A 27,186-nucleotide genomic window follows, 5' to 3' on the forward strand; every position below is an offset into this window, starting at 1 on the left:
TTTCCAACCTTTTCTTCATTAGCATCATTTGACATCAGAATAGCACCTTCTGTGCTGGCTAGTAACTCTTTCCCTTTCTGAGACTTGGGACAAATGAGGTACCAGCCATTCGTGCAGAAGTAGAAAGGGAAATGTAATCCCCAGGGATGCTTGACTGGTGACGGCACTGCCATCTTGTTGGCGTCACACAAAGAGACTTCTCTCCTGGGCATTTTGAATGTTAAATTATTTTCTTTACAACAAGATAGTGGTATTCCTCTTGCATCCATGTTCGGGCTGTCTGTGTCTTTCGTTAGGGCTTTTGCTACTTGTCTTTTGCTACTTGTGAAAATGAGCTTCTGGTTTCTCCTTTTCTCTCTGTGTCTCCAAAAGTCTAGAGCTTCTGAAGCAGATTTTGGGAGGAACACAATGAGCTGCATGATGAGGGAGAGGAAAGAGAAGCCCTGTTGCATAAATGGATATCTGTTAGCACCATGTTGTATCCCTTTCTTAGTCTGCGGTCTTTATTTTACATGCAAAGGAAGAGCCAATGGAGTATTGTATTTCTTTATAATACCACTGCTTCCCCTGTGTCTTTGAGATAAAAAGGTAGACTATAAATAATAGATAGTCTATGGCTATCACTGACCACTAGAAGGATAGAGAATAGGATTTTAAAAGGGTACATCTAAATGCAGTCACAAATATAGGGCCTAATTTTCAAACGCAGTCTAGGAGTATAACAAAATATAAGTAATATTTTTATTTTGTTCCGTTTTTACTCAAGAAAGAAATCAAAAGAGAAATCCACATAATCATACAAAAAGGTCAAGCATTTATTTAATGTGGTTAGAAATAAAACAACTTTTAAATGTAGTGTTAGAATCACGGCGAGTTTACATACATACATTCCACCTGGCATTGTACACAGGGGACATAGAGCTACTTTTTCAAAAGAAAAACTAGCTGTTAAGCATTACAGCAGATTCAGCTCACTCGCTGATATTACCTGTTGCACACTAAAAATATTTTAAGTCATCATCTCACAGGAATTTGTTTTCTCCCCCATAAAGCGCCCCTTCCTCCATGGGAGAGAGAGAGGGAGGAAAGAAGGGAGAGAGAACAAACACATCAAGTAAAATTTAACTTGTTTCCTCTGGAAGATCCGGATGCAAGATACATAGCTTGTTTGCAAAACACCACCAGCAAAACATTTGTAGCAACTTTCATCTCAGCCACTGCTAGGATGGTCCTAATTACAGACCAAAAATGAGTAGTAGGCATAGTCCAGTACATAGTACTACAGAGAAAACCCTCCATCATATTGGAGCTGTTTTTATTTATAGGAGAAAATTGCAGAATTTCCCTCCAGCTCCAAACTCGTTCCTTAAGCCACTTGACAGAAATAAAATGAAGTCTTAAAAATGATACACTATTTGCTTTGATTGGGGGGGAAATAATAAACTGACCCTGATAAAAATACTGATATTTCCAAAGAGTATTCATCCCCCCCTCTCTCTCTACACACACACGCACACACACACACACACACACACACACACACACATCCACAAACACATTAGGTGAAATACTCAATACCCTGATCTTAAACCACTTCATATAGAAATGTGCCATTGTTTTCAATGAGGCTCACTTTCATATTATGTGTGTTTAAGACCCAAGGGGCCATTACAGAGAAATTATAAACTCTTGAACAGAAAGTGAAGTTTCTGTAAATTTCATCAGTACCAAACAGGCTCCCCCCCCCACCCCCCAAATGGTGGGCATGAGCTTTGAAAGGTCGTGGTTTGAACTGTACTTTTTAACAGCTTAGATTTAAACAAACAGTATCGCCTAATACAACATAGGCTTATTCATACATGATAATCTCTCAAACGCTAAATTGTTTCTGAGTCAGCCTTTCTATTCTTTGCTACTCATTTTAAATGAAATGTAGCCTTTTCAGTTATCTGTTGAAGGAATGAAGCTATATGTCAAAAGAATTCTATAAACAGCCTTTCAGTGAAGTGTCATGTTTTTTCCGTCTCCGTGCAATCAACAAGATTATAAGCCTGCCCTAATAAACTATTATTTTTTCATTGTGTCTCATTATTCTACTCAACAAAATCCACACACCTACATGCAGCTGAGAATGTCACCAGGGCGTTTTACTCATCATTGTCTGCAAAGAAAGAAAAATTTAAAATGTTTAGTATAGTGAGGAAAACAGTTTACCACATGCATCTACTTTTAAAAGACCTCATATTCAAGCTAAGAAAGAAAAAACGCAGGCCAGAAAATTCACCAAATGTAAAGATGACTGACAGTGATGTTTGAATACTGCATATTCAACAAACTCCACCTCCCATTTGTGCATTTTACTTGAAGGCTGCTCAGTTTAACCTTATAAGCTACTGTGACTGATGTGTTTTTCTAAAGTTAAAGCTGCAAAGATTTCAAACTCTGCATATGGGAAAAGAAAGTAAATATTAGTGATAATGATGTAGAACAGATATAGCACCCTCCACCACCCCAGGATGAACAGATATCATCTACCCTGTGAGAAGGAAGAGGAGAGTGAAGGATGCAAAGACAACATCAGGGTCTACCCCGGTCAGACTGCTCCCCGCAATGCCCCATGAAACCACCTGCCCTGCGTGGAAACGGAAAGTATGAGGGAGACAGGCACAGAAAACATCAGGATCTGCTCTAGTTGGACTGTGTTCCCAACTCCCCTGAAGGCCTTCTTTACATTTTATATTATTTTAGTGTTTTAAAATTGTTGAGTGCCTTGGCAGAAAGGTGTGTAAATGCAATAAATTAAGCAAATAAATGTGATCATAGCTAGGACACTTGTGAGTAAGTGGCAGGCTCAGACACTTCCTTCCCTCCTGCAAATTCCTTTCCGACCTTTCACTCAATAGTTAAATGTACAGCTACATTTATAAGCAGCCATTCATTTTACGATTTTTATTACACGAAATAGTCAGATTTCAGCCAAAAAAGGTAGTTTACAGAAGTATGGCCATTCTTATGACAACTGTGAATTTGTTGGCAATGTCTCCCACGAATTTGTTCTGTTCTTGAAGCTGGTAATGTACACAAACTGTAAATGTATATATTCTATTTGTTTTGCTATACAACTGGCAGTAGATGTTAAAAACTGAGGGAAAGTGTGTATGCACATCAATAATTATACTTGAAAACAACATTTGTAAGTGGGGAGCCTTGTGTCACTTCACCCAGTGTATATTAGAATTAGCAATTTCAACAGCAACAAACAAAACAGGAATCTATGGAACAGGTGGCATAGAATGCATTGCACTGCATGAATACAGTAAACAGATGATTTACCTTCCTGATAAGCACCATCTGCCATTACTAAATGAAGAATTTTGGCATATAGGTATTTGTGTTCATTTCCTAAAATATTATGAACGATCGTTGAGCAAATATCAATGTTCTCATCTTCATCTTCATGTATAGCCTAAGAGAAAAGGAACATAAATGTACTTTCTGAAATGCTGAAAAATTTCAAAATAATCCAGAAAGAAATGCAACTTCTGCTTCTTTTGTACTTGGTGTAATCATCTCTGGAAGCCAAAATATCACAACTAATTGTTGGCACCCACTGTCTCAAGAGACAATGGAGTGTGCCTCCGGGGATGAAGTCAAACTGCTGCGTTAGAAGCACCAAAATGACCTCTCTGGGTGCAAGCTTGGGCAGTCTTTATGGAGGTCTTGGGCTGCCCAGACAAGACCCCCCTCTCAGCCTCACTGATGTGGTCCAAAGGAAAGCAGAGCAATACGTTTGGCATTAGCTTGGCTGCAGGAGCTGCCAGAAGGAGATGTACAAGGTGCCATCCAACTGTTTTTGGGACTCTGGATTTGTGTAGGGCTTATTCCTTAGGCTTTTCTTGTCCTGAAGATATTCCACAAGGCAACAGAGGTTTAAGATCAGAGTTTTCTTCTAGATGGCCTACCTTCCCAGGTTGACAAGCCCCATTTGTCCCTCACTTCCCTCTATAGCAAGTGCAGAAACTGCCTTCTTGACCACTGGATCCAATATAGGTCTTGTCTTTTCAATCTGCTAGAGCTCGTCTTCGCATGCAGGGGAAGTCCCTAACGCACCAAGGCTTTGAGACCTATTGGCTACTTTCCCCTAGTTTAGCCAGCCTGCTGAAGCCGTTCCTGGAGTGTGGCCACTGTCTCATGCAGACATCTTCTAGGAGTCAGAGATGAGCTCAGTGCAAAGTGGGGAACGAAGGTGAACAAACTACCTCATACAGCCTCCTCATACGCCCCATACGCCCTACAACTAACTGACACAACCAAATTAATTTAGATTCACACCTTGCAACAATGGACTGCAATTAATAACGACAATTCTTTCATATTCCTTTGTGTAAAATATCCCACAAACCTTTATTTTGTCATAAACCTCTATGAATTTTTCAAAGCCTATTTCTTGCTCCAGGTTATATCTCAGCTCTTCCAAGTGACTGAACACGCTGTCATACTCTTCACATTCGCTGGCATTATCACCGTCACTGTTGTCTACACAATAGAAACACAGGGAAGCATTTTAATGTTCCATCTGTTTTGTAGTAATTCTTTGCATCAACACAGTAGTGTAGCTCGTCAGGGGTGGGGGTGGGGGTGGTCCGCACCGAGTGTGTATGGGAGGGCCACAGGGCACCGGTGAGGGGTCTGTAGGGCGGCATGGGGGTCTGTATTGCAGCACAGTGGCTGCTGTGTGTAGGGGGTTGGGATTCTGGGTGGCAGGGCAGCTTGAGGGATCACAGTGCTTGGTGGGTGTGTGCTGCAGGGGGGCAGAGCCACTTCCCATCCCTGAAACTGGTGGCCAGCTGCCTTTAAAAAAAAGTCAACAACTTTGATTTCTTAATCAGACTAATGTATACCATATGAACCAAGCTAGGGAACATTCCATTAGAGGTTGGACGCTTCCTTCACCCCATCCAGAGAAGTTTCAGTACTTATTATGAACATACTTTCTCTGGAAGGCTGAATGAGGCAAAATTATAGAATGAATAAAACTTCAGAAAGACTTATCACATTCACCACATACATAGAGTATTTAGGGAAGAGCCTATAAAAGCTGTGCATCCTCATATACTTTGCACAAAATCAGCGATCCTGTCTTCTTGTGGTATTCAGGAGGGAATTGTACAAAGGCACCCCCTGTCTGTAGATCAATGCACTGCATGTGTCCAAACTTGGGAAACACAATTTTGAGGGACACTGAGGAGTCAGCAAGCCCTGCAGATGTAGGGCTGAACTAGACAAATCTTTGGCTTGATCTAGCATAGTAATGTGCTTCATGTACTGCAATCTGCATGGCAGTACAATATTTTTTGCTCTTTTTAATGTACATTTTGAAGTTAACTATGCTAACGGTAGTGCTGTCTCAAATTAGGTATCTGTTCAGTTAATGCTGAGCAGACCTTGTATCTAACTTATTAGACTGATACAACAGGAGGACTAACTTAACAGATACACCACCAACAATATGTGTAGCATTTCTATAACTTATTTTAGGAGTTTGCCTTTTCAGGTTGTAGGGCTTATTTGCAGCAAGTCAGGGTCATCAGTTAGTTTATCTCCAAGTTTGAGACACACACGGACCAAAACCATTTAGAGTTATGATTCTGTAAGAACAAACCATTCAACTGGAATGAAGTTATACCTGAATGCCATTCTTCATTAAGCACACTTTCGCTGCTGATATTGTTGTCAACCTCATCCCCTTCTGTACCATTTGCTAGGCATTCAGCTTTTAACGTTGCTTCTTCCTCTTCACTGAATTCATCGCTTGGCTCCTCTCTAAGTAATTGCTCCATTGAAGCCTGAAGCTCCTGCAAATCTGGATCTGCCTCCCCAAACATACTGCAATGCAAAATGTCTGTATACCATTACTTCATTCCAGGAGAAGTAGGTCTTAAACAGGGTTAGGGTTTGGTTTTTCTTGTGAGGGGCTGAGTCATGAACTACCTCTTACTTTTGTGGCTGCAGCAGCAAAAACACTCCTCTATAGATTGCTGCTGTGCTGTATGGGTGACATCCATATGGAAAGTACAATGGAAAGTACCAAAGCAAAGAAAATATTTATAAACTGCCACCATAGCATAAGACCTGGTCTAGAGTAAACAGCAGTTACACTGCTGAAGGTAACATATGAATTAGCCCTTAAGGTAAAGGGTTTGTGGACCACTGCCTGCTTTTAGAGTGGATCTGTGGTTAGGATGCTGAGTGGCCAAAGCATGAAAATTTTAACTGCACCTACCATTTGCAAGAATGCTTACTATAAGTTTGTTTAGCTAACCAATTCAGTATGCAGAAAAATTCTATCCTCCCAAATAAAATCACTCAAGTTTATGAAACCATTAGCTACAGTAGAAAAACACAACTGCTCCCCAGGCCTTGAAACTTAAAGATATAGCAAGATGTATGCTTTGAATATATAGGAACCACGTTAAAAACCAAGGACTATATGAGCAGTTGGGCAACTGAAAAGACTGCTGAGAGAAGACAGGGAATCTTTCAGTAGGGTTTTTAAAAAAGCACATACAGTCGTACCTCGGGTTGCGAACACCTCGGGTTGCGAACAACCCGGGTTACGAACTGCGCAAACCCGGAAGTATTTTCGCCACGCGCATTTGCGCATGTGCAAAGCGCGAAAATAGCGCTTTGCGCATGCACAAAATGGCGTTTTCGGGTTACAAACTATTCGGGTTACGAACTGCGATCCGGAACGGATCGCATCCGTAACCCGAGGTACCACTGTATTGATAAAATTGCGGCCTTTCCACATCTAGCTTTTATAGTGGTATAGTTACTGTTGGATCTGATGTTTATTTGAGCACATTTGGAACTTAGGGTATTCATTCAACTGTAGCTGTACATAGGAGACCGAGTGTGGTTTTTCCCATTTACAGCAATGGCTGGTTGTGCCTGGTTCAAGAAGAGTAGCAGGCACACACTTTATGTATCCTCTAAGCAGCAAATGTCAGAGAACATGCATGTTGGATACCAAAATCTCTTCCCCATTTTTGTTTTCTGCACAAGGTCTGGGTATTCAAACCCTACGGTATATCAGAAGAATAGAAGGAAGGATGAAGTTTTGTCTGTCTTGTGTTATGGTGACCTTATTATTTTGACTGAACGTTATCTGCAGATAATGATCATTCTCATCAGCAATATGTTGACACGGTATCAGTATCAGTATGAACGAATGAAAAGGAGACAAGCTGGCTGCTTCTTGGCCTAACGTTGGGCCTGACAGAAAACATGATCAAAACTGTTCCACACTCAACAGCTTGAACATTTTAAGCTTTCTGTAAAGGACAGCAACAGCAAAAGAAGTAGTGATTTGGTAATAGGCACACTCAGCACTTAGCCTATTGTAAACAGAAGATAGAACTCTGCATCACATTTTCAAGTCTTATTTTTCATTGCTTTTCACTGCATAGCATCGGTTTAATTTTATTCCCTTGAGGAAAGCCACCAAGATATTACCACATAGCCAGTTATTTTAGTGTAGCTGTACTAGATTTTTTAAAAATATATTTTTTTTTACAAAAAACTTTTAAGTTAATGCTTTATGGAGATACTTTTTCAGTTTTTGAGAGGTTTTTTTTGTGCTCACATGTCTTCAGAATCAGATTGTTCTCCTTTGATGGGCTCATCCTCCATGTCATCTATTTCAAGACTCTGTTGATTTTGCACATCAGCAACACTGGGAACATCAACTAGTGTTCTATATAGCTTGGAAAGATCCGGGAGCGAACAGGTTCTCAGCAGCTAAAAAGGAATACTGCATTAAACGACCAGACCAGAACAACCAGCAAGAATGTGAACATGTGACCATAATAACAAAAATAACTTGTAAATTTATATTAGCATAGTTATGATAGTAACAAGCAGCTCCTGTTTGTTTTCTTCCAGGGTGGGGGGAAATGGGAGAATGAAGCAAGAACAGTTTTCATGCTAAGATTATGAATTCTCCTTTATTACTTTCCAAAAAATAATTTAAAATGTTGCAATATATATATTTTATACAATAGTATACTAGTATCAGGTACTGTATGTCTTCAGGAGGCTGCCCCCAATTATAATAAAAAAATTATCTCCCAAGTAGCACTTCTATTTATTTTTGTGTATTTCTAGTATTACAAAGAACAGTTGCATGGGTGCAAGTGTATAATCCTTTTGTAGACTGTAAAATGTAACAATTTCGTAAGCATTATATACCCATGCAGCAAATACACCCACGTGCAACGGTTAAGGTTTTTGTTTGTTTGTTTATGCTTACCTTTGGGTTGTTTGCATCAAAGAGACCAGTAGAAAGCCCTATCAACAATGAATTTTTGCCTTTTGTTTTTTCTGGCGATACAGAGCGTGACCTTGTTGGAAGGGAATCATCAAGGGAAGACTGTGCAGACAGAACAGGAAAAGCTGTTAATCTTGCTTGATGATGTACCACTTTCTGAAAAAAGGGTTCAGGTTGCATGGAATCATGGGTATCTGGAGCGAGAGAGAATGAGAACATGCCATTTTACAAATACAAGTACAGGTTAACATTCCAGCAAGCTTCGTTTAAATAAAGTGTTAGGTGCAGTTCAATAATTTATTGCAGAAATCAGATATGCTGTAGGCCGATGATGCACCTTGCGTTATCTTACCTTGAAAATTACTAATTAATTGGGGACTGCCCCAAAATCCCTCAAAGTGGGTGGTGGATGGAAGAGTTCAAGCTTTTAAGAGCAAAATGACTACATGGGTAAGGGTGCTATAGCTTTCCCCTACCCATAAACGGCCTCTCCAATTTGTTATCTGTTAGTGTGTCTAGTGTGTGAGAGGCAGAGGGTTGGATTGTGACAAGTAACAGATGACACTGCTGAGGCCTAGCCTTTATGTAAAGACAAAATGGGGACGGATGGCAATTTCCAGGCTTCCTCCTTCCCTTCCCCTCTGCCAGTTCCTTCCAAGTAAAAGGGTTTCCTTTCAGTGTTAAGAGTCACCAATCCACACCAGGTTTTTGAATATACTCATTATAGTGTCTGCATGCTTGAGAAAATGAGTGCGAGAGAGACTGAATGAACAGTTCGTAACTCAGGAGCCCAGGGTTCTTCGCAGGCATCCCCAAACTTCGGCCCTCCATATGTTTTGGTCTACAATTCCCAACTTCCCCGACCACTGGCCCTGTTAGCTAGGGATCATGGGAGTTGTAGGCCAAAGCATCTGGAGGGCCACAGTTTGGGGATGCCTGTTCTAGAGCAAATATAGGTCTGACAAGAACTTTTAGCAAGCTATCTGGGCAAAAGCAACAGGGTTCTTTTTTGAAGAGCAGCAGATTGCTTCCATTTAGTGAACTGACTCTTTCCCCAAGTCCTCAAGGGTCAAGGAACTGTTTCCAAGGGCAAGAGCAAAGCGCTTCTATAGATAGCTACAGTTTAAATAAATAATAATTCTCATGAATCTATGAGTGGATGGTCCTCTAGCTGAACTTTTCCCTAGAATTGTAGTTCTTTCCACAACTTTTGGAACCACATTTATGAAGTTGTTCTATGCAAATCTCTTATCGAGGTTACCAATGTCGCCTTACGACTGAAACCTCGTCTCCCGGGATTCGAAGCATAAAGAACTGCTGAAATGCAAACCTCATCAAAATGTCATTTTCTGTAAGGTTTATCCAAGTTGGGTAATATTTCTGCTCATGGTGGTAGGTGCATGCTTAGAACCACACCTTTTTCTGCCTACACCTTGGCAGCCAATGAGGTCAGGGCTAAATGTATGGATTACATCATATCAAGTGTTCCTCAGTCCAGCATGGTTACATCCATTGTTAACTGGGTCTGGATGGTTCCTTGTAAAGAATCCTGTAGGGCAGATAACTCCAAGCCAGCCATAGCCCACAGGCTGCAGTCGTTCCATCTCCTGGTATGCAGAAATATAAATCCTACAGAACCACCTTAACCCCATTTCCCCAGGATATGGAATGACACAAGCCCAATGTCTGTCTGGCACCCAGAAGTCTCCTCAAGTTGTACTCAGGGGCCCAGACTCCCAGTCTATGCCAGAACTGCTTCCATACTGGCACACAGGGAAGAAACATAATGAACAGAGGAGTCAGAATACATGTTGCCTAACTTAGTATGCTCACGAATGCCACATGCCTGCAAGGGTATAACAACCTTTTCTGTGCATGGAACATCTACCTTGGATGGCTTGGTCACAGCACACTACCAGAAACCTTTCAACAGGAGGATCAATAGGTCAACTGTCCACCTTCATGCAACAAGCTTCTCCTCAAATATTCTTCCATAGGAAGGTACAATACCAGGAGCTATAAAGAGTTGTTCCTCCCACCCTGATAGGATGATATCCTTTTGGTGTCTGCTCCCCCGCTGTTCCGAGAGTGGAACATTGTACTTACTATAAAGTGTTCTTCTGGTCAGTGGAGAGTGGAGTAGTAGACAGGTCTGCCCACACTAAATAGCAACAAACGAACCATAGAGAGAGTATAAATCACAAAGGGTCGTTTGCAAATCTAGGATGCCCCATTTCCCTTACCAGTTCTCAGTTAGGGACACCACTGGACTCCTCCTTCTGCTCCCTCCATCTTTCTTCTTCTTCACTACTGTTCTTTTGTTGATAAATGTGATTATCTGCTTATGGCTTTTTCCCCCATAAAAAATTTCTATACTGAAAAGTTGTCCTGTAACTGGAAGATTCCTCCTATCCACGAAAGACATACATTTTGTTGTTGCTGTTGCTATTTGGCCTGGGCTTTCCTCTTGAAGGGAAGTTAACCCTCTGCTGTCTACTATTCTCCCTACAGACCAGAAGAACAAGACAAGTTAAGTTTAACTCTCTGGTTTACACTTCAATCCTACATGTCTGCTCAGAAGCAGCAGGGCTTTGTGGGACACAGAATTGCAACCTAAGTATTCCATTTCACATTGGCAAAAGAAGACATACAGAATACCCCAAAATCTCTAATTCCAGTTTAGATTATAATAAGAATCAATAATATGACTGCTGACCTACGGATGCTTCATCATGGAGTGGCATTTTTTTTAGAAGCCCATCTTCTGGAGGATCTTCGTTGTCGTACTGGCTACTATCAGTAGGATCTTCTGACCTGTGAAAGATGATCAAAGCCAGAAAATAAACACACACACACAACATATTTCTGCATTAAACCCTCAAAAATGAAACTCCATACCAGTGGAAGCATAAAGCATAAAGACTTACACAATTTCCTTTGCTTCTGCTCTTTCTTTAACCCACACATCAGCAATGACAGGGAATACATTTGCTTTGCATTTATCTTCTTTGGTTTCTTCTAACAATTCTGATTCCAAGTCTTCAGGCTCTGTGGAAACAAGTTCACGAATGAAAGAAGCTGTACTTGTGCTAAAGGCATTTACTTGCATCACAATTCCTAAGGGATATTAAAATTTAGCAGGAGGAGCAAAAGCTATTTATAATTGTTATGCATAAACACATAGGTCCTATGGGAAGGCACTGAAACAATTATTTAACTCTCATAAGCTGTCCGTGCTAAGATGCACAGTTGACAAGCAACTACAAGCAGAGGCCAAATTTAAAGAGAACTTTGGAATTTTATTAGAACTCTTCAGCATGTTACCTTTGCATAAATTATTTTTGACATTGTATTGCCCTAATTTACTAATTATTAAACTTCCATTAACAATATTTTCCTGCTCCTCACTAAAAATAGGAGTGTATGAACAGGGAAGTTATACCGCTTATCAGATCGGGCCTGGCTGTCAACTGGGTAGGTTCAGATGCTTGAGAGCTTTCTTGTATTGTCTTTTCAGTATTTTCAACTTCAGTCGATGACTCCTCTCTGGCATTAGTTTCTCCTTTCATTTCACTGTTGTCTCTCACTGTTAATGCTTCCTTTGAAACTTCTATAGCAAAGTAATAAATCACCACTTAAATATACTGTACACCTCATTGAATATGTTGCAGCACAGATGTGTGTGGGGAAAGGTAAGCTGTCCAGATTTAATAAATGCAGGTTTCTTTACTAAAAGGAAGAAAACAGACTTGCATCCTTACAGTAGCCTCATTAACATGTCTTACGTCACAGTTTGTCTTAAGTGACAGTTCAATAATGAACATGTTTCGTCCTTGCTGCGTGACTTGGGCGGCTTCTCCTCTGTTGCTCATGGATCACACAAACCATAGTTCAGACAGATTGCTGTGCCATCTGACCATGACCCCATGGTTTTGAATCAAACAAATCTTGCGTGGTAAGCCAGAAACAGACCAAGACCAAACTTTGGTTTATTTCTGGCTTGTGGTTTGTTTGAAACAAAGGAAACCATGTTCTACATTGGCTTGTTTAAGCTGCTCCCTGTGACGGGGGAACACATGTTCTTAAAGCATGGCTTAATCATGATTGGTGTGGTTAAGCTTTTGCATTCACCTGTTGCCAGCCCTCCTGGGGCTGCATGCAAGCAATAGGTGGCCACCTCAAAGTGTGAACACACATAAAACACACATGCAGATCAGTTGAGAAGAGTTATTGCCCCCTCCCTATTCATCAAATGATCTAGGTCAGGCACCCCCAAACTGCGGCCCTCCAGATGTTTTGGCCTCCCATGATCCCTAGCTAACAGGACCAGTGGTCGGGGAAGATGGGAACTGTAGTCCAAAACATCTGGAGGGCCGAAGTTTGGGGATGCCTGATCTAGGTGATCATTGTCTATTGAGTTATTGCATAAACTTCTCCTTCCACCTCTAGCACTATGCCTACTTTTTAAAAATGCTTTATTTATTTTTTGCTACTGCTGAATTCAGCAGGGTCTTGGATGAGAAGAAAAGTTGCTTGAAGGCCACCAAACAAGGGGTCAGCCACCCCAATTTAAGACAAACTGTGGTTTATTGCAACATTCAAATGGGTCTGAAAGTGACTTGTTTTTTAAACAGCTGCAAATTGTATGCCTTTTTAAAAAATTGTATGAGACTGTTAAGTTCCAGTCTTTTACACTCAGGAATATTAAAGGGAACAGTTTTTAAGAAAATACATGTTTTAAAATGGCATCAAGTCTGTATTAAAAAATACTTCAACAAATGAAAGTGTGCCTTTATTAACCTATCAAATGGTAATTTGATTTTTCATCATAATAAAATGATTTCCTTTTTACTATGCCTGTTTTGGTCCCCTGTAATTTCACTCCATGTATTAAAGTCCAATTTAATGTGTCACTGTAAGTAGAAGAGAGAAAACAGATTCTAGACAATGATCCACAGTGCAAGAGGTGCCTGGATTTGAATTGCTACTGCTTGGGGTTAAAGAGAACAAGAACAGGTTTTATTTGGAATGGAAGCTCCACTCTGTTATTAAATCAAGGATAAATGAAAATTAATAGTCCAAAGGTCTATCCTAAACCACCACTCATGAAAGATTCAGTGCAAAATATAGGCCTGACTCAAGTTTTTAAAACTTAACATAGCTTCAGCTTCTTACCATTGGTAATACTTAGGTCATCTAGCAGATCAGTCTGAAGTTGTAACTCAGCCTCTCCAAGTATCTTCAACACTGAATCAGTGGGGCTTTTGCCCCAGACTTTTCGTTGGGGTTCAGCAGCGTCTAGCTTAATAACCTCTCCTAATGTCTGTGCTGTAGGGAAATATTTAAAACGTTGACATGAAAAGCTTTAGGAAGGGCTTCCTCCCCTCTTATTTTCAATGAAAGACAAAAGAGTAATGATCTTTCAATAACAAGCATACCATCTCAATTTAATTTATTCTTGAAGGGTATAAAGAGAGCAAAATGGGCTGCAAATGCTTCTACGATACGCAGATGCAAGCCAATAAAAATGTTTATTAAAGCAAAACATTCTGATTCAGTGCAATTAGATTATATACAATGAAATTTCTGGCTACAGAAATCTGAGAATTAGTATTTCCTTTCTTTTATATATTTTCAACAGCAAAACCAATGAATCGGAGAACAGAATTTTTTTAAGGTAGCAACTCTCTCTCTCTCTCTCCAAGTGAAAAAGCTCTCTTTAGGAGAGGGGTTGTAGGGCCGTTTGTCACTCCTCCAAAATCCAGATCATTATTTATAATAATAATAATAATAATAATAATTTATCATTTATACCCCACCCATCTGGCTGAGTTTCCCCAGCCACTCTGGGCGGCTCCCAACAGAATATTAAAAAGACAATAAAACATCAAACATTAAAAACTTCCCTAAACAGGGTTGCCTTCAGATGTCTTCTAAAAGTCAGATAGTTTATTTTGTTGACATCTGATGGGAGGGCGTTCCACAGGGCAGGCACCACTACCGAGAAGGCCCTCTGCCTGGTTCGCTGCAACTTCACTTCCTGCAGTGAGCGAACCGCTAGAAGGCTCTTTGGATACAACTTCCAAAATAAAGATAGAAGCAGCAATATAACTGGAGAAGAAGGAACATTCTGAATGGAATGTCAAAGCTTACCACAGGAATACAAAGGGTTGTTATCGATTGCTCCCCTGCCACTCCTCCCACACCCTCAAAACCAATTTTGGGGATGCGCAGGAGGAGAGAAGAGGAAAGGAAAGTTCCCTGGTGAATGAGGAAGTCTGCTGCGTTGGTAGAACAGCAGTGTTGGATACAACCCAAGGTTTATAAGTGAGCTGGGAATTCTAGTGCACAGAAATATCACCAAAAGCCATGTAGGCCACAAAATGGGTGGTAATATATAATTAAGTTTCAAGTTGCTAACCGCTGGACGTGAAACACTGCGATAGGTCTGCACCTTGTTCACTGTCAGTTGAGGAACACAGCTGCTAACAATTTGTGACATAATTAGGGTGAGGAAGGGAGGGAGGGAGAGAAAAGGACTTGTGAATGGAGAATAGACTTAGGAGAAAAGGAGAAAGATTGAGTCTATTCAAGCTACGTGCCTGAACTGTTTGCAACTTACAAATCTTTGGGGAAACAAGTTCAAGATTAACTTAACTAGGATTGTATTACCTAGTAAGTGCAATCTTTGCAATTCACTTGATTTGGTTAACAAACTTAAAGTCAACTTACCCTCTGTACCAGTGAAAGATGCTTCCATTGTTAATTGTGCTAGAGGAACCACAAGCTGAGCTCCAGCCTCCCATTTCTTACGATCAGGTGGAACCGGATGATTTTCTTCTTGATGCTGGTTCTTCTCATCAGGAGGAGCTAGCTCACAGATGTCTTTAGGCTCATTTTCCTCTTTTATATCTACCTGTGCTTTAAGGTTTTCATTCAGTCTTCGGAGTATGTTTCGCTTGTTCTGAAGCAGGAAAGAAAAAAACAAAACAACCCATTACATAAAAAGCAAAACCTCTAAAAAAACAAAGTACAAAACAAAGCTGAAGTAATTTAACTTACTTGAAAAGCAACATCAGGTTTTGCTTCTACTGAGGCTTCCTGGATGACCGACGCATTTTCATCCTTTAAAATCCAAAACATGCAACATGAAATAACATGAAAGACTGTGTCAAATACAGTAATTAGTACAAGAAAGAGCAGCCGTGGAAACAATGCTTGCCATTAACAGCTGTGCAGTGAATGTTTCAGCATACTATTGTTGATGTATTCCTTACAGGCAGAATTTCTACAATGGCAATGTTAATCTATGAAACAGAAGGCCAATTTTCATGCTAATTTTTCACACAAATCAATTTGTGTGTTTAAAAAGCATGTAGAACACAACAGTGGTTTTGTGCTTGCACACACAATTTTCATTCTTGAGATGAGCACTGAGAATCATATTCTCTTCCTGACACTTACACACTGAATGGACATACTGTGGTTACTACTTTGAAATATACGACTTACCGCACCCACTTCCTTCAAAGCAGATGTCATTGAGATGATCTGTGGTGAAATGGGCTTCAACAGCCTGGTAGGGGAACCTCCACCTTCTTGCTTGCCATGTGTGGGACTTAATTCTGCAGCTCCCATGGGATTCTTTATCCCTTTGGCTACCAGCTGTGGGTAGAAGGTAAAATGTGCTACATTTCACATGGCAATGAGAAATGTTAATGTAACGGCACAGCCTGTAGGCTGCATTGTGAGAGGAATGGGAGGCAAGCAAACCAGCCAAACCAACCAGCTCTTCCTTCTTCACCACTGCCACCAAGTGGATATAAACGGAGATAAATGCATCCACCTATACGTAGTCTACAGGTGAAACTTGGAAAATTAGAATATCATCAAAAAGTGCATTTATTTCAGTAAAGTGAAATCAATATATGAGATAGATGCATGACATGCAAAGCAAGATATGTCAAGCCTTTATTTGTTGTAATTGTAATTATTTGTCGTTAGGCGGGTCAATTATAAATGGAATGTAATTAATGAAATGTAATAGAGATGTTCATTTTTGTATTATTGTAACTATTTGTTTTATTACTGTGGAATTTCCAAAAGAAAGCATTTGTAAAAATTAAAATAAAAAAATAAAAAGTTGCATTACTGAAAAAAATGCATTTTTCGACGATATTCTAATTTTCTGAGTTTCCCCTGTAGACTGTTTCCCTAACCACACCAATGCTTATTAATTTGCCTCCCTCTATTTAGTTAATGGTCTTCTCTTGGCTTTTTTCGGCTGCAGTGTCCAGCTACGTGCTCAGCCACTCAGCACTCAAAATATTCTAGACTGTTTTCTGTCTTGCAACTTTTCAAGTTCCTGACTTCATAACCAACCACTCTATTTTCTTGCTTCACTTCTGTACAATATATTCACTCCCCTTCCCAGCCTTTTGGCTAATCATAGAGTAGACCCCTGATTAAGTTTCTATTTCATCTTAATGAATCAGGCTCCTGGGCTGAACTTTTGAGCTTCCAGGGCACAACTTGATGGAAAACAACCCCTTGTAGTTTTAACTTTCCTCTGAGATTTTGACTCTCCTATGCAAGACAGCCTCTAAAATCAAAAGCTACCATTTTGTAACAACCAAATAGAAAAGGGTAGAACAGTTTCATTCCTTCCCAGCCAGCTATCACAGAAAAATATAAAGCTGCAAGACCTTTTCTTTTAAAAATAAAAAAATGAGCAGCTTCAGACTGATTAACTGACCAAATTCTATCACAGATGGAGGGAACTCGAGGAAGTCCCCCCTCATAGGGTACAATGTTAAAAGAATAAGGATTTTGCATTTGGATTTCTGTATTTGTTTTTTCTAATGTTGTTTTATTGTGTTTATTGTTATTTTTATATTGTTGTGTTTATTGTTATTGTGATTATTGTTATTTTTATATTGTGCTGTTTTTTTGTAAAATCAACAAAAAATATTATAAAAAAACAAAAATTCTATCACTTGTTTTCTTCTTTAATTAAGACATGATCATTCAACTATTTATATTTCTTTAAATTGGCCCTATTCCATGGACATGACAGTCAGATATGAACTCCCTAAATCTACTATTATTAGATTAGAGCAGTAGTTTGGGTTGCTAGTGGTGAGTGTTCTTTGCTCTCTGGCAACGCTGTATCTCCACATGCAGCATAGCACAGAGTCATTAAACACATTTATGAAATACGTAATTTTTTTAGAGTTCCTAAAACATCCCCAATCGCTTGAGAAGTGATGTAGTGCTATTTGTATATTTTTGGTGTTGTGCAACTGGGGAGGCGAAAGCAGTTTGGGGGGGGGGATCTTTAAAATGTTTATATGGGCAATGGTGATGATCCTCTATTTCTTATCCACATTCTTGTGCTTTCCTCAGCACTACATGGGAAGATAAAAATACCAGTCTACTACAAGAAGAAATCCATGCACATTGTAGCATCATTAAAGTGCTCCTGGTCTGAAGTATGTGTGATAATCCAGCAGACTCTACTACTTTCTCTACCCAAACAAGATTGGGTAGATATGTTCTAGGCCAGGCATAGGCAAACTCAGCCCTCCAGATGTTTTGGGACTACAGTACATCATCCCTGACCACTGGTCCTGTTAGCTAGGGATGATGGGAATTGTAGTCCCCAAACATCTGGAGGGCTCAGTTTGCCTATGCCTGTTCTAGGCCCTAGATCCCACCAATAAAGGTTAAGAGCACACTAATGCTAAAAAATGAAATTAGTATGCAGAAGACATCAGGCTGTGAACACGTACTTCAAGACCTCTGGAGATACAAGAAGAAATTAAACAATACTAATCTAAGCTTCTAAGCAGAAATTGCATCAGCAGACAAAAATTCATCTTTCTTACATGTTCTTCCCAAGCTCTCCTCTCCCTTTCGTATGCTTCTTTTCTCTTCCGTTCCAGCTGTTCTTTCAGGACTGCAGCCCGGGCATTTGCTTGTGCCTTGTAATGTTACCAAAAAAGAGAGCAACTTTTCAGCAAAGGGCACTCTGCCTTCTAAAGGCCAGTGCATGTACAATATGTTGCACCAGCAATTACTTATGTGGCTTTTCTTGAAATCTACATTAGAAAGCCTCATACACACTTTTGCTCAATAATTTCCAGACTTTACAGAAAACACATTTCAGGATCAATGTGATACCTTCATCACTGTTGCAGCTTTGTATAGCGCTACAAGACAGTAACTGGAGAGGCACAGAAAGACGAGGAGCTACAGCAGAACCAGGCAAGGAATATTGCACATTCTCCTGAAGGTCCTCAATCGCAACTGATGAGGTGCAGCAGGCATGGCAAGGGCCATGTGCACCAATGTGGTCAGCACCAGTGGTCCCTGTACTGTTTCCCATCTCACTTCACTTCCTGGCCCTACACCATAATTATTCCTGTGTTGATCTTCCATGAAAATGTTTCTAAAAATGTGATGGAACTTGCCATCCATTGTGGCACTCAGCAAACTCTTAATGCTAGTATGTGCAGAACAGTGCACAAAACAGCTCTATTGGCTGTTCTGTTTTCACCCACTGTTTGTTTTTTTAAAATCAACGCAGCAAGCTCTCCTCTACCACTCCATTACCTTCAGCGCTTCAATTTTCTTACGCCTTAGCTCTGCTTCTTCATCTATTTCATGTACAGGAGAACCACAAGCTTCATTCTGTAAAACAGTTATTCTCAAATTTATATACTTAGCAGACTAATAACAGAAGAGAACACTGCAAGCTATACTAATAGCTTTTTAAATCTCATGTTTCATTAAATTTCATGCACAGAGCTCTTGAGGCTATATATTATAGTTTCATAGTCTTGGCAGGATTTGGAAGCATAGAATTTTGAGAGGATTTCCTTTGGAAATTCCTAATAACTTAACCCCAAGGAAATGTGATATAACAGGAACTTTGGGACACTTTCCAAAAATGCTTGCAAATATTCCAGTATATTAAAATTAGTCATATCAGAGTCTCTACAACTCCCAGTTCTGAAGTCTAATATAATAATTTATGTTCTATGCCAGGGGTCAGCAAACTTTTCAGCAGGGAGCCGGTCCACTGTCACTCAGACCTTGTGGGGTGCCGGACTATATTTTGGAGAGAAAAAAAACCTAAATTCCCATGCCCCACAAATAACCCAGAGATGCATTTTAAATAAAAGGACACATTCTACTCATGTAAAAACACGCTGATTCCCGGACCATTCGCGGGCCGGATTTAAAAGGCGATTGGGCCAGATTCAGCACCTGGGCCTTAGTTTGCCTACCCATTTTCTATGCATTTGCAAGTACATATAGAGTCTTTTTCCTTTTTTGGGGTGTGTGTGTGTCTTTTTCCATTTTCATAACTGAAACGGAATGAAAAGCAAGAATCTTAGAGTGGAATTACAATATGCCCTGCAATATGGTATTCGTTTAAAAACTTGCCACGAGACAACTATAACCAGTGGGGAGCCATATGTACTGAGTGTTGCAGGATCAAAAAGAACCAATCTTTAGTAGCCTGGCCACATGTTGCATCAACTCTTAGAACTCCGCCTTAAATTTCCAAGCAGTCACATGAGTATTTGAACACTTGGCTCAATGATAAGGGCCATAGCTCAGTAAAGCAAATGCTTTGCATGCAGCCATGGCGGCCTAAAGCCTTTCCTTGAAGACCTGGACATCAAGAAGATTGCCACCTTGACATCAGAATCAGTGGAGCTCCACTTGACAAACTAAGAATAAACAATTCAGTTTCATTTAGCAAAGCAGAAAACAAGGCGAACGGAGCTATAATAAAATGCCTTCATGGTTAGAATCCTTGCCTTTTCTCCACGAAGTTTAGCTTTAATTTGCTGGCGTTCGTTGAAGTTTTGAAGTCTTATTTGCCTTAGTCTTGCCAAGTATTCCTGAAGGAACATAAAATTTAAAAAAAGTGTCAGAGGAAAGTTGCAGTAATACATAACTTAAACAATGTATGTCAATTTCACAAAGTGGGGAATTAATGGAACAACTCTCTTATGGAAGAGTAGCAACGCTATATTTCTAAGTGATTTCAGTGGACCCATCACTGGTGGACTAGGAGTTGTGGAGGAGAGCTATTAAAAGACAATGAGGGCAAATTCTGTTTTAAGCGAATATGAATGATTCACTTCTGGTGACTAACTTATGTGACAGGTATGTTAATTCATATATGGAACATCTCTAGGAGTTGCAAGTTGAAACTAATTAGAATGCCAAGGAGGGGCCCTTTCCTCTGATTATACATGACAACCCATGCAGAAAAAATGAGGCAAGAAAGGGTTCTATATGTGCAATGAAGGCAGAAAACATGCAGGAAGCATACCTCTTCCTCCTTGTTTCTGGCTTTCCTTCCTCTTGAAGAAATGGGCCTGCCTCCATAGATAGCTGTCAGGTTTTGCAGGGTGCCCTGTTCACCATTTAATGTATTAAATTCAAGAATGGTTGGGGCCACCACATTATCTAACCTTATATTTATCAACATCTAATATTTTTTCCTCAATGAATGGCTAAGATAAAGTAAAAATGCACTCTGTGTTATTTAATTACCCAAGCTTCACTTTCCTTGTTCCTTTGTATCTCATATTTTGGACTGTGCCTTTTAAGACTTTAACATCTGCTCAGTTTAGATACTTGGCGTGCACTGTTGGAACTTCACTGCCATTGACTCACAATGGATTATTACTGTATAATTAGTAAAGCGTCAACACTTTGTTTAAATGAAAACAAGGTTTTATTATACATGCTTTTGGTTAAATCCCCATCAGAAACCTTGCGAAAATCTTCAAGCGATTGTGGTGACATAAATGCATATTGCTGCCAGAGTGGCTTATTATAGGTAATAAAAGTACTGAAATTTGTTGCTATTGGTTTAATATTGTGCACTTGGGTAATTTTGGAAAGGCAATAGTTTGTTTAGTCAGTCAAATTCTTACCAATAGCACATAGGGGTAATGATCACAGAGGTGATCTCTTCAATGCTTCGTTTCTGCAGAAGGCAGCAAAGATTTAGGTCCTTTGATAGGAGAGTTTGATCTGGAATAAGTAAAGTCTGCTCGATTCCAGAACAAGCTCTGAGCCACACTCCCTGAGTACTAAGACAGGAAGTCAAGTAGTTCATCCATATGGTGGGAAGACTAAGCAGCAACATTTCCCCCCTTACACCTAATTAAAGTGTAAAATATAACAAACTCTCACTGTTTCTAAAGTGTGGGCTTTTCATATCTGTTTCTGCACAGCTGTTCCCCATTCGAATGGGACGCTGCTTTCAAACTGGCTCATAATTGCATGCAGGCAGATACTGTATTAAGACTGGTACAAAAACCTGTGTTGCACGCATAGATGATATTGGCTGTACTGCATAAAAGTTTCCAAGCTATCAGAGTGCTCACATGTCTCTCATATTAATTTACTGATAGCAGCACCTTAAAACCTCACTAAAATTATATATTACTCTAGAGGACAAAGAAGAAAAGGGTGTGAACTTGTTCTAATGTAAGTTGTAGGCTTTTTAGATGGAACTACCCTTTCAAAAAATAGATGGGTGGTTCATTCCAGCCTGCAAAACATGACACAGATTTCACTAACAGAGATTGAAGGAAGGTGAACAGGAAAGGTAATGGAAATTCAGGTGACAATTTGCCATGCCACAGCAGTTGCTCCTCCTATTTGGGAAAATAAAACATTGCTCTATTTTCCTTCGTATGAAAATGGGGTTTTGTGCATGTACAGATCACGGCCACCTCCTAGACAGTGTAACTCATATGCTAACGGTAGTTTTTTTTATATTAAAAAAGCAACGGGAAACTCTTTAAGTGTATGCAAACTAAAAAAAGGATCATTAAATTCTTCTTTCTACACTAATATTCCTCTGTCTAGCCACACCTCACTCTTTGACCTGCAGAGATTATCAGGAATGTTCTCATTTTATGGTGTAGACTCATTTTGTCATGAGTAGGATCTGCCAGGAAATGCTCTAAAGCATGAAGACATGTGTCTGTGACACAGAATGGGTGTGGACCACAGAAGCCACCACCATAATATCAACCAAAACAGATCTTAGGCTACCTTTGGATTCCTGATGCCTTGGGGAGAAAAGTCAAATACTTTTTATAATAATGATTTCAACTTGATTTTCGTATCTGAGTGCCGAACCCCCAAAAGGTTGGCAACAGATCTGCAGTGAGAAACTGAAAGCATTTTTAATTCAGGTTTTGTTGTTGTTTTCCCCATGCTCAAAGTAACACGAATACTTGAACACAGTGGTTATGCATGGCATGAACCGGAAGGAAAATACAACAATGGTTCAGTTATGGTAAGGTATTCAAACTGCCGACCTTCCGATCAGCAAGCCCAAGAGGCTCAGTGGTTTAGACCACAGAGATACCCATGTCCTGGCTCAGTATGTATATATATATATATATATATGGTAGGAAACTATGCTTTCTCAGTGCTTAAACAAGTCACAGTAGGTTCTGGTCTTGTCAACTCCCCCATCCTGCTCTCCATTGCGTGTTAGAAGCTAACTGGAAGATTTCTGGTCACAATTTTGAACAAACCAGGGCTTCCTGTAATGCCTATACTTTGATAAAGGTGGCTTGTTTGCGCCTGCTCTCTTCTTCCACATGAAAAAGGAAGAGAAGGAAAGCACATGAGCTTGAGGTTCAGCATGGCTTACTCATAGCCATGATTTCCCATTAAACCTGAAACAGGTCAATGAATTTTTGACATACAAAGCTTTAGTTGCACAATAGGTTAAAAGTGGCTAAAAGAGCATGTGCTGCGTAGCTGAACTTTGAACTGAGGTCTAAGATAGTACCTTGGTCACCCCAAAGAGCTGCATACCAAAGTCTATATATGCTGCAAGGGTTTCTCCTCCTGAGAGCAGCTCTCCACACTACCTGGCAAGCCAACCCTTAAATACTGGTGCAACACCAGGAAAAAACTTTTCAGATACAATCCAAGCCTCATTTTCCTGACTGCAAGTTCTACTGAACTCAATGGGACACTTGCTTCTGAGTAGACATGGTTAGGATTGAAGCCTGAATCAGGATGAGTGAGAAATTTCATTGTGCAAATTCTTCTGTTAACTTAAATATACTTCCTTTGGATTGCATGATTTGCAAGCTACTGTCTCATACCACCAGCCCGAATAAAAAATAAGATTCAATATACTGTAGAAATAGGAAGCAAGTCAACTACTGGGAAGATGCAGAATACTTTAATACTTTGTGGATTACTTCTAACACAATCCTAAAGTTTAAGAATTACTACTGACCTGCTGCAGAGATTAATATATTTTACAAGTTCATGTGAAAGTTAACTGTTAAAAAAATAGAATTCAAATGTTGATACATTTGAAAGTAAAAGTTCGTACCATATGTCCTTCAGCACGAGCTTTGTTTTGCATGGCTTCTCTCTTCCGTTGCCAGAATTCCTCTACTTGTTTAGCTCTGTCTGCGGCTACCCATCCTTTTTGCCTGAGTAAAACATTTTACAAGTTTGATTTACTGGATATATATATATATATATGAAGAGGAGCTGGAAACTAGCAGGAAAAATATACTGAATTAAGATTTCAGCAGACTTCAAATAAATGCAGCAACATCATTCAGCACTTTATTGATCCAAGATAAGCACGTAATACAACAGGTGGCAAGCAAGGGACAGTCAAGTACATTCAGAAATATATTCTGCTAACCACTGTCCAGCATGGGTCAAGTGTAAGTTTTCTTTCTTGGGCAAGGTCCTAGAGTTGATGGTCATGGACGCTCTTTAGCCAGGCTTTCAGCCTTCTATCACCCCTGACCATTGGGCCATGCTGGCTGGGGGCAATGGGAGTCCAACCTCTAGAGGACATCAGGTTTTCCAACCCTGGTCCTCAAGGTAAAAACACCCTTCCTGCAATTTTCATTTGTCTGAGAGTTTTTAGATTGCAATGAAAGCACACAAATGCCTACCTCAGCCTTCCCCAACTTGGTGCCCTCCGAAGGTTTTAGATTCCAACTCCCACAAGTCTCAGCTGGCATGGTTGATAGCCATGGATGAGGGGAGTTGCAGTCAAAAACGTCTGGTGAGAACGAGGTTGGGAAGGTTTTTCTACCCTCTAGGAATTGCTTTGGAAGACAAATTTAAACAAGAAGCAATCCTGAGGGCTTAAAATAAGGTCTATTTTTGTTTAAGGCTGGAATGTATTCTTCGTAATATACTATTTGCATCATTAGCGCTGGAAGAGAAATTACAATTATAAAAGACAACAGCGGTATTGCAGCAGAAGTGTACAATAAAATCTTAAATCCATGTTCTTCAAGCCTCATCCTGCCAGTTTCTGTTGCCTGTCTTACAGGCAAGCAACTCTAGAGGCCTTAAAAAGGGGCAACCCATGATGTGTGAAGTAAATACAAATGTATCCTCTTGGACAATAGCCAGATACTGTACCACCACACAAATATATGGGTAAAACATTATGAAATGAATCCCCTAATGTTTGGGTTAAAGCTGTGTAATCTGAAAAAGTTTACTGCTCTGGATTATATAATCTAGCAAATATAAAATGAGGATAATTAAGCACTTTTTAAACTTGGACCCTCCCCTGCAATTGTTATATTGCTTGCACAATATACTTCTACAAGCTTGTTAACTTATTATATTAAATAGGTAAGCATTTTGGTTCCTAAAGAAATTAGTAATATCGTATAACAACTCTGATCTAGAGAGGCGGGCAGATGATTATGGTGTATCTATGACTGTCATTCACACTCTAGTGTTGGTTATTAAACTAAACAGACAGTGACAGAAACCTACACATACAGGACAGATCCACACATCATCAGTCCAACCTGTTTGCATTGGCTTGTCTAGACACCTCCTCCAATCTTTTCATTCTTTTTCTGATTGCATCAGCATCAGGTGAATGATGATGAACTGCAGGCCCATTAGGAACTCCTGCATTAATTCCAGGTGGTCCTCTGTAGATAAATATGCATAGCAATTTTCATTACTTTCATCTAGAATGACATGTTATTTCCTTTTTAACAAAGGCAGACATACCTTTCAATAGGCTCTGGACCATGTTTCTCTCTCAATTCAGCATCCCTTCCCTCTGTTACTTTAATATTTTCCTTTTGTTGCTGCATCTGATCAAAAATAGCATGATAGTGTTCATATCGTCCCCGACCAGGCACAGGTAAAGGCACAACAGCTCCTCCGCCTCCAAAAAACGGAGCCTAGGAATTTAAGAACAAGCTCTCATGTTATGATTCCAATGAGAACTGGCAGCACCTGCTCTCCTTAAGGTACCAGTAATAAAAGTCAGATTTAGATACTGTAATTAAGTGACTTCTGTATTACAATATCCGGCTAGTTGACGATACAAAGTGGCTTTCACTAATTTCTGACAATTATCTGATTACTATCAGCAACAGAGACCCATATACACTCGTGTATTTATTCCTATCCACCTTGTGGCTTCCTTTAAAAAATAGAAATGTTACATATTATTTGATGAAGAGTGCCATCTACAGCACTGTTAAGTGTCTCTCTTTTGACTAGAGTATAGGATCTACACATGCATTCATCTCACAGCATGTTCTGATCAACACTGTGCATTCATAGGATTGCATCTTCTGCAATGGTTATAGAAACCCACACAAATAAATTGTCTGTAACATGAAAAAATGTACAGTCTTCATCCTTGCATAGATTTGGATTGGACCTACTAGTTGAAAACTACAACTTAATTAAGGCTAAAAAACAAACACCTGCAAAGGTGGGATTTGGGGGGGGGGCGTGTCCATTGTATCTTATGCTATTTTGCATCCAACACAAAACGTGGCCCTCCAGAATGCCCTATCCAGCCCTCAGGACTCTCTTCAGGTCCCCTAGCCCCCCCCCCAAGCTTTGTACTATGCCCTCAAGAACGTTTGCCTTGAGAGCTTTTGAAGCATTTGTGGCTGCAGGGTATTCTTGGACTGTGAAAATGCTTCTTGCCTGCTTAGATGCCAGGGAGGTGTGTGTATATATGACTTTCACATGGCTAGAATGGAACCGACTGTACAAAGGTAACAATACTGGGTCCATTGTTCAAGAAGTCAGTTTCTGTACATGCTGTAGAGCAGTGGTCTTCAACCCCCGGGCCACGGACCGATCCCGGTCTGTGGATCAATTGGTACCGGGCCGCCCAAGGAACATTTAAATACAATTAAATTAAAATTATTAAATCAAAACAATCTAAATAAAATATAAACAATCAACGTCCCCCCTCCCCCCTCAGCGGGCCGCGGTAAAATTATCAAACGTTGACTGGTCCGCGGCGATAAAAAGGTTGGGGAGCACTGCAGTGTAGAGGGAATCGAGGGGCAAAGGGGACTTGTCAACCTGGCAAAGTAGCTCATCTAGGAGGAGGAAAACTCTGACCCTAAACCTCCGCTGCCTTGCGGGATATCTTTGGGAGAAGAAAAGGCTAAGGAGTAAACCCTACACAAATCCGGAGCAGAGTCCCCAAGATTGTTAGATGGTGCCTTGTACGCCTCCTTCTGGCAACTCCAAGCTGGCACTAAACATATTGCTCTGCTTTTCTCAGTGAGGCCGAGAGGAGAGCCTCGTCATCTGGGCAGCCCAGAACCTCCATAAACACTGCCCAGGCTTGTGCACCGGGGAGATCACTTTGGTGTTGCTAACGCAGCAGTTAGACTTTGCCCCCAGAGGTGCACTCCATTGTCTCTCAAGACAGACGGATGCCAACACCACCTGTTGCTCTGCCATTTTTGCCTCTGGTCCTGCCGACCACTGGCATGCAGCCCCTGGAAGATTGCTCACAGAGGAACGCTGCC

The 27,186-nt window shown here is 40.2% G+C and overlaps 1 protein-coding gene across 6 annotated transcripts in view; it reads right to left on the reverse strand.

Moving 5' to 3' along the window:
- Positions 1–794: 794 nt before the first annotated feature.
- The window catches only part of NEK1 (NIMA related kinase 1), a 38,398-nt gene continuing 12,006 nt past the window's right edge, over positions 795–27,186 (reverse strand). For 5 of the 6 annotated variants that reach the window (XM_035112224.2, XM_035112225.2, XM_035112227.2 and 2 more), the window contains exons 16-35: positions 25,406–25,581; positions 25,195–25,323; positions 23,733–23,835; positions 20,682–20,765; positions 20,161–20,244; positions 18,944–19,021; positions 18,217–18,312; positions 15,842–15,994; positions 15,392–15,454; positions 15,062–15,293; positions 13,505–13,657; positions 11,772–11,939; positions 11,257–11,377; positions 11,046–11,143; positions 8,312–8,523; positions 7,646–7,800; positions 5,687–5,886; positions 4,403–4,536; positions 3,334–3,466; positions 795–2,161 (exon numbers count right to left, since the gene is read on the reverse strand). In XM_035112224.2, the coding sequence (XP_034968115.2) occupies positions 2,148–2,161; positions 3,334–3,466; positions 4,403–4,536; positions 5,687–5,886; positions 7,646–7,800; positions 8,312–8,523; positions 11,046–11,143; positions 11,257–11,377; positions 11,772–11,939; positions 13,505–13,657; positions 15,062–15,293; positions 15,392–15,454; positions 15,842–15,994; positions 18,217–18,312; positions 18,944–19,021; positions 20,161–20,244; positions 20,682–20,765; positions 23,733–23,835; positions 25,195–25,323; positions 25,406–25,581 (2,586 nt within the window). In that variant the 3' untranslated portion in view covers positions 795–2,147. The remainder of the gene's footprint in view (positions 2,162–3,333; positions 3,467–4,402; positions 4,537–5,686; positions 5,887–7,645; positions 7,801–8,311; positions 8,524–11,045; positions 11,144–11,256; positions 11,378–11,771; positions 11,940–13,504; positions 13,658–15,061; positions 15,294–15,391; positions 15,455–15,841; positions 15,995–18,216; positions 18,313–18,943; positions 19,022–20,160; positions 20,245–20,681; positions 20,766–23,732; positions 23,836–25,194; positions 25,324–25,405; positions 25,582–27,186) is intronic. The other variant, XM_060278696.1, reaches the window with a different exon arrangement.

The sequence above is a fragment of the Zootoca vivipara genome, chromosome 9, assembly GCF_963506605.1.
Source record: "Zootoca vivipara chromosome 9, rZooViv1.1, whole genome shotgun sequence".
Taxonomy (NCBI): Eukaryota; Metazoa; Chordata; class Lepidosauria; order Squamata; family Lacertidae; genus Zootoca; species Zootoca vivipara.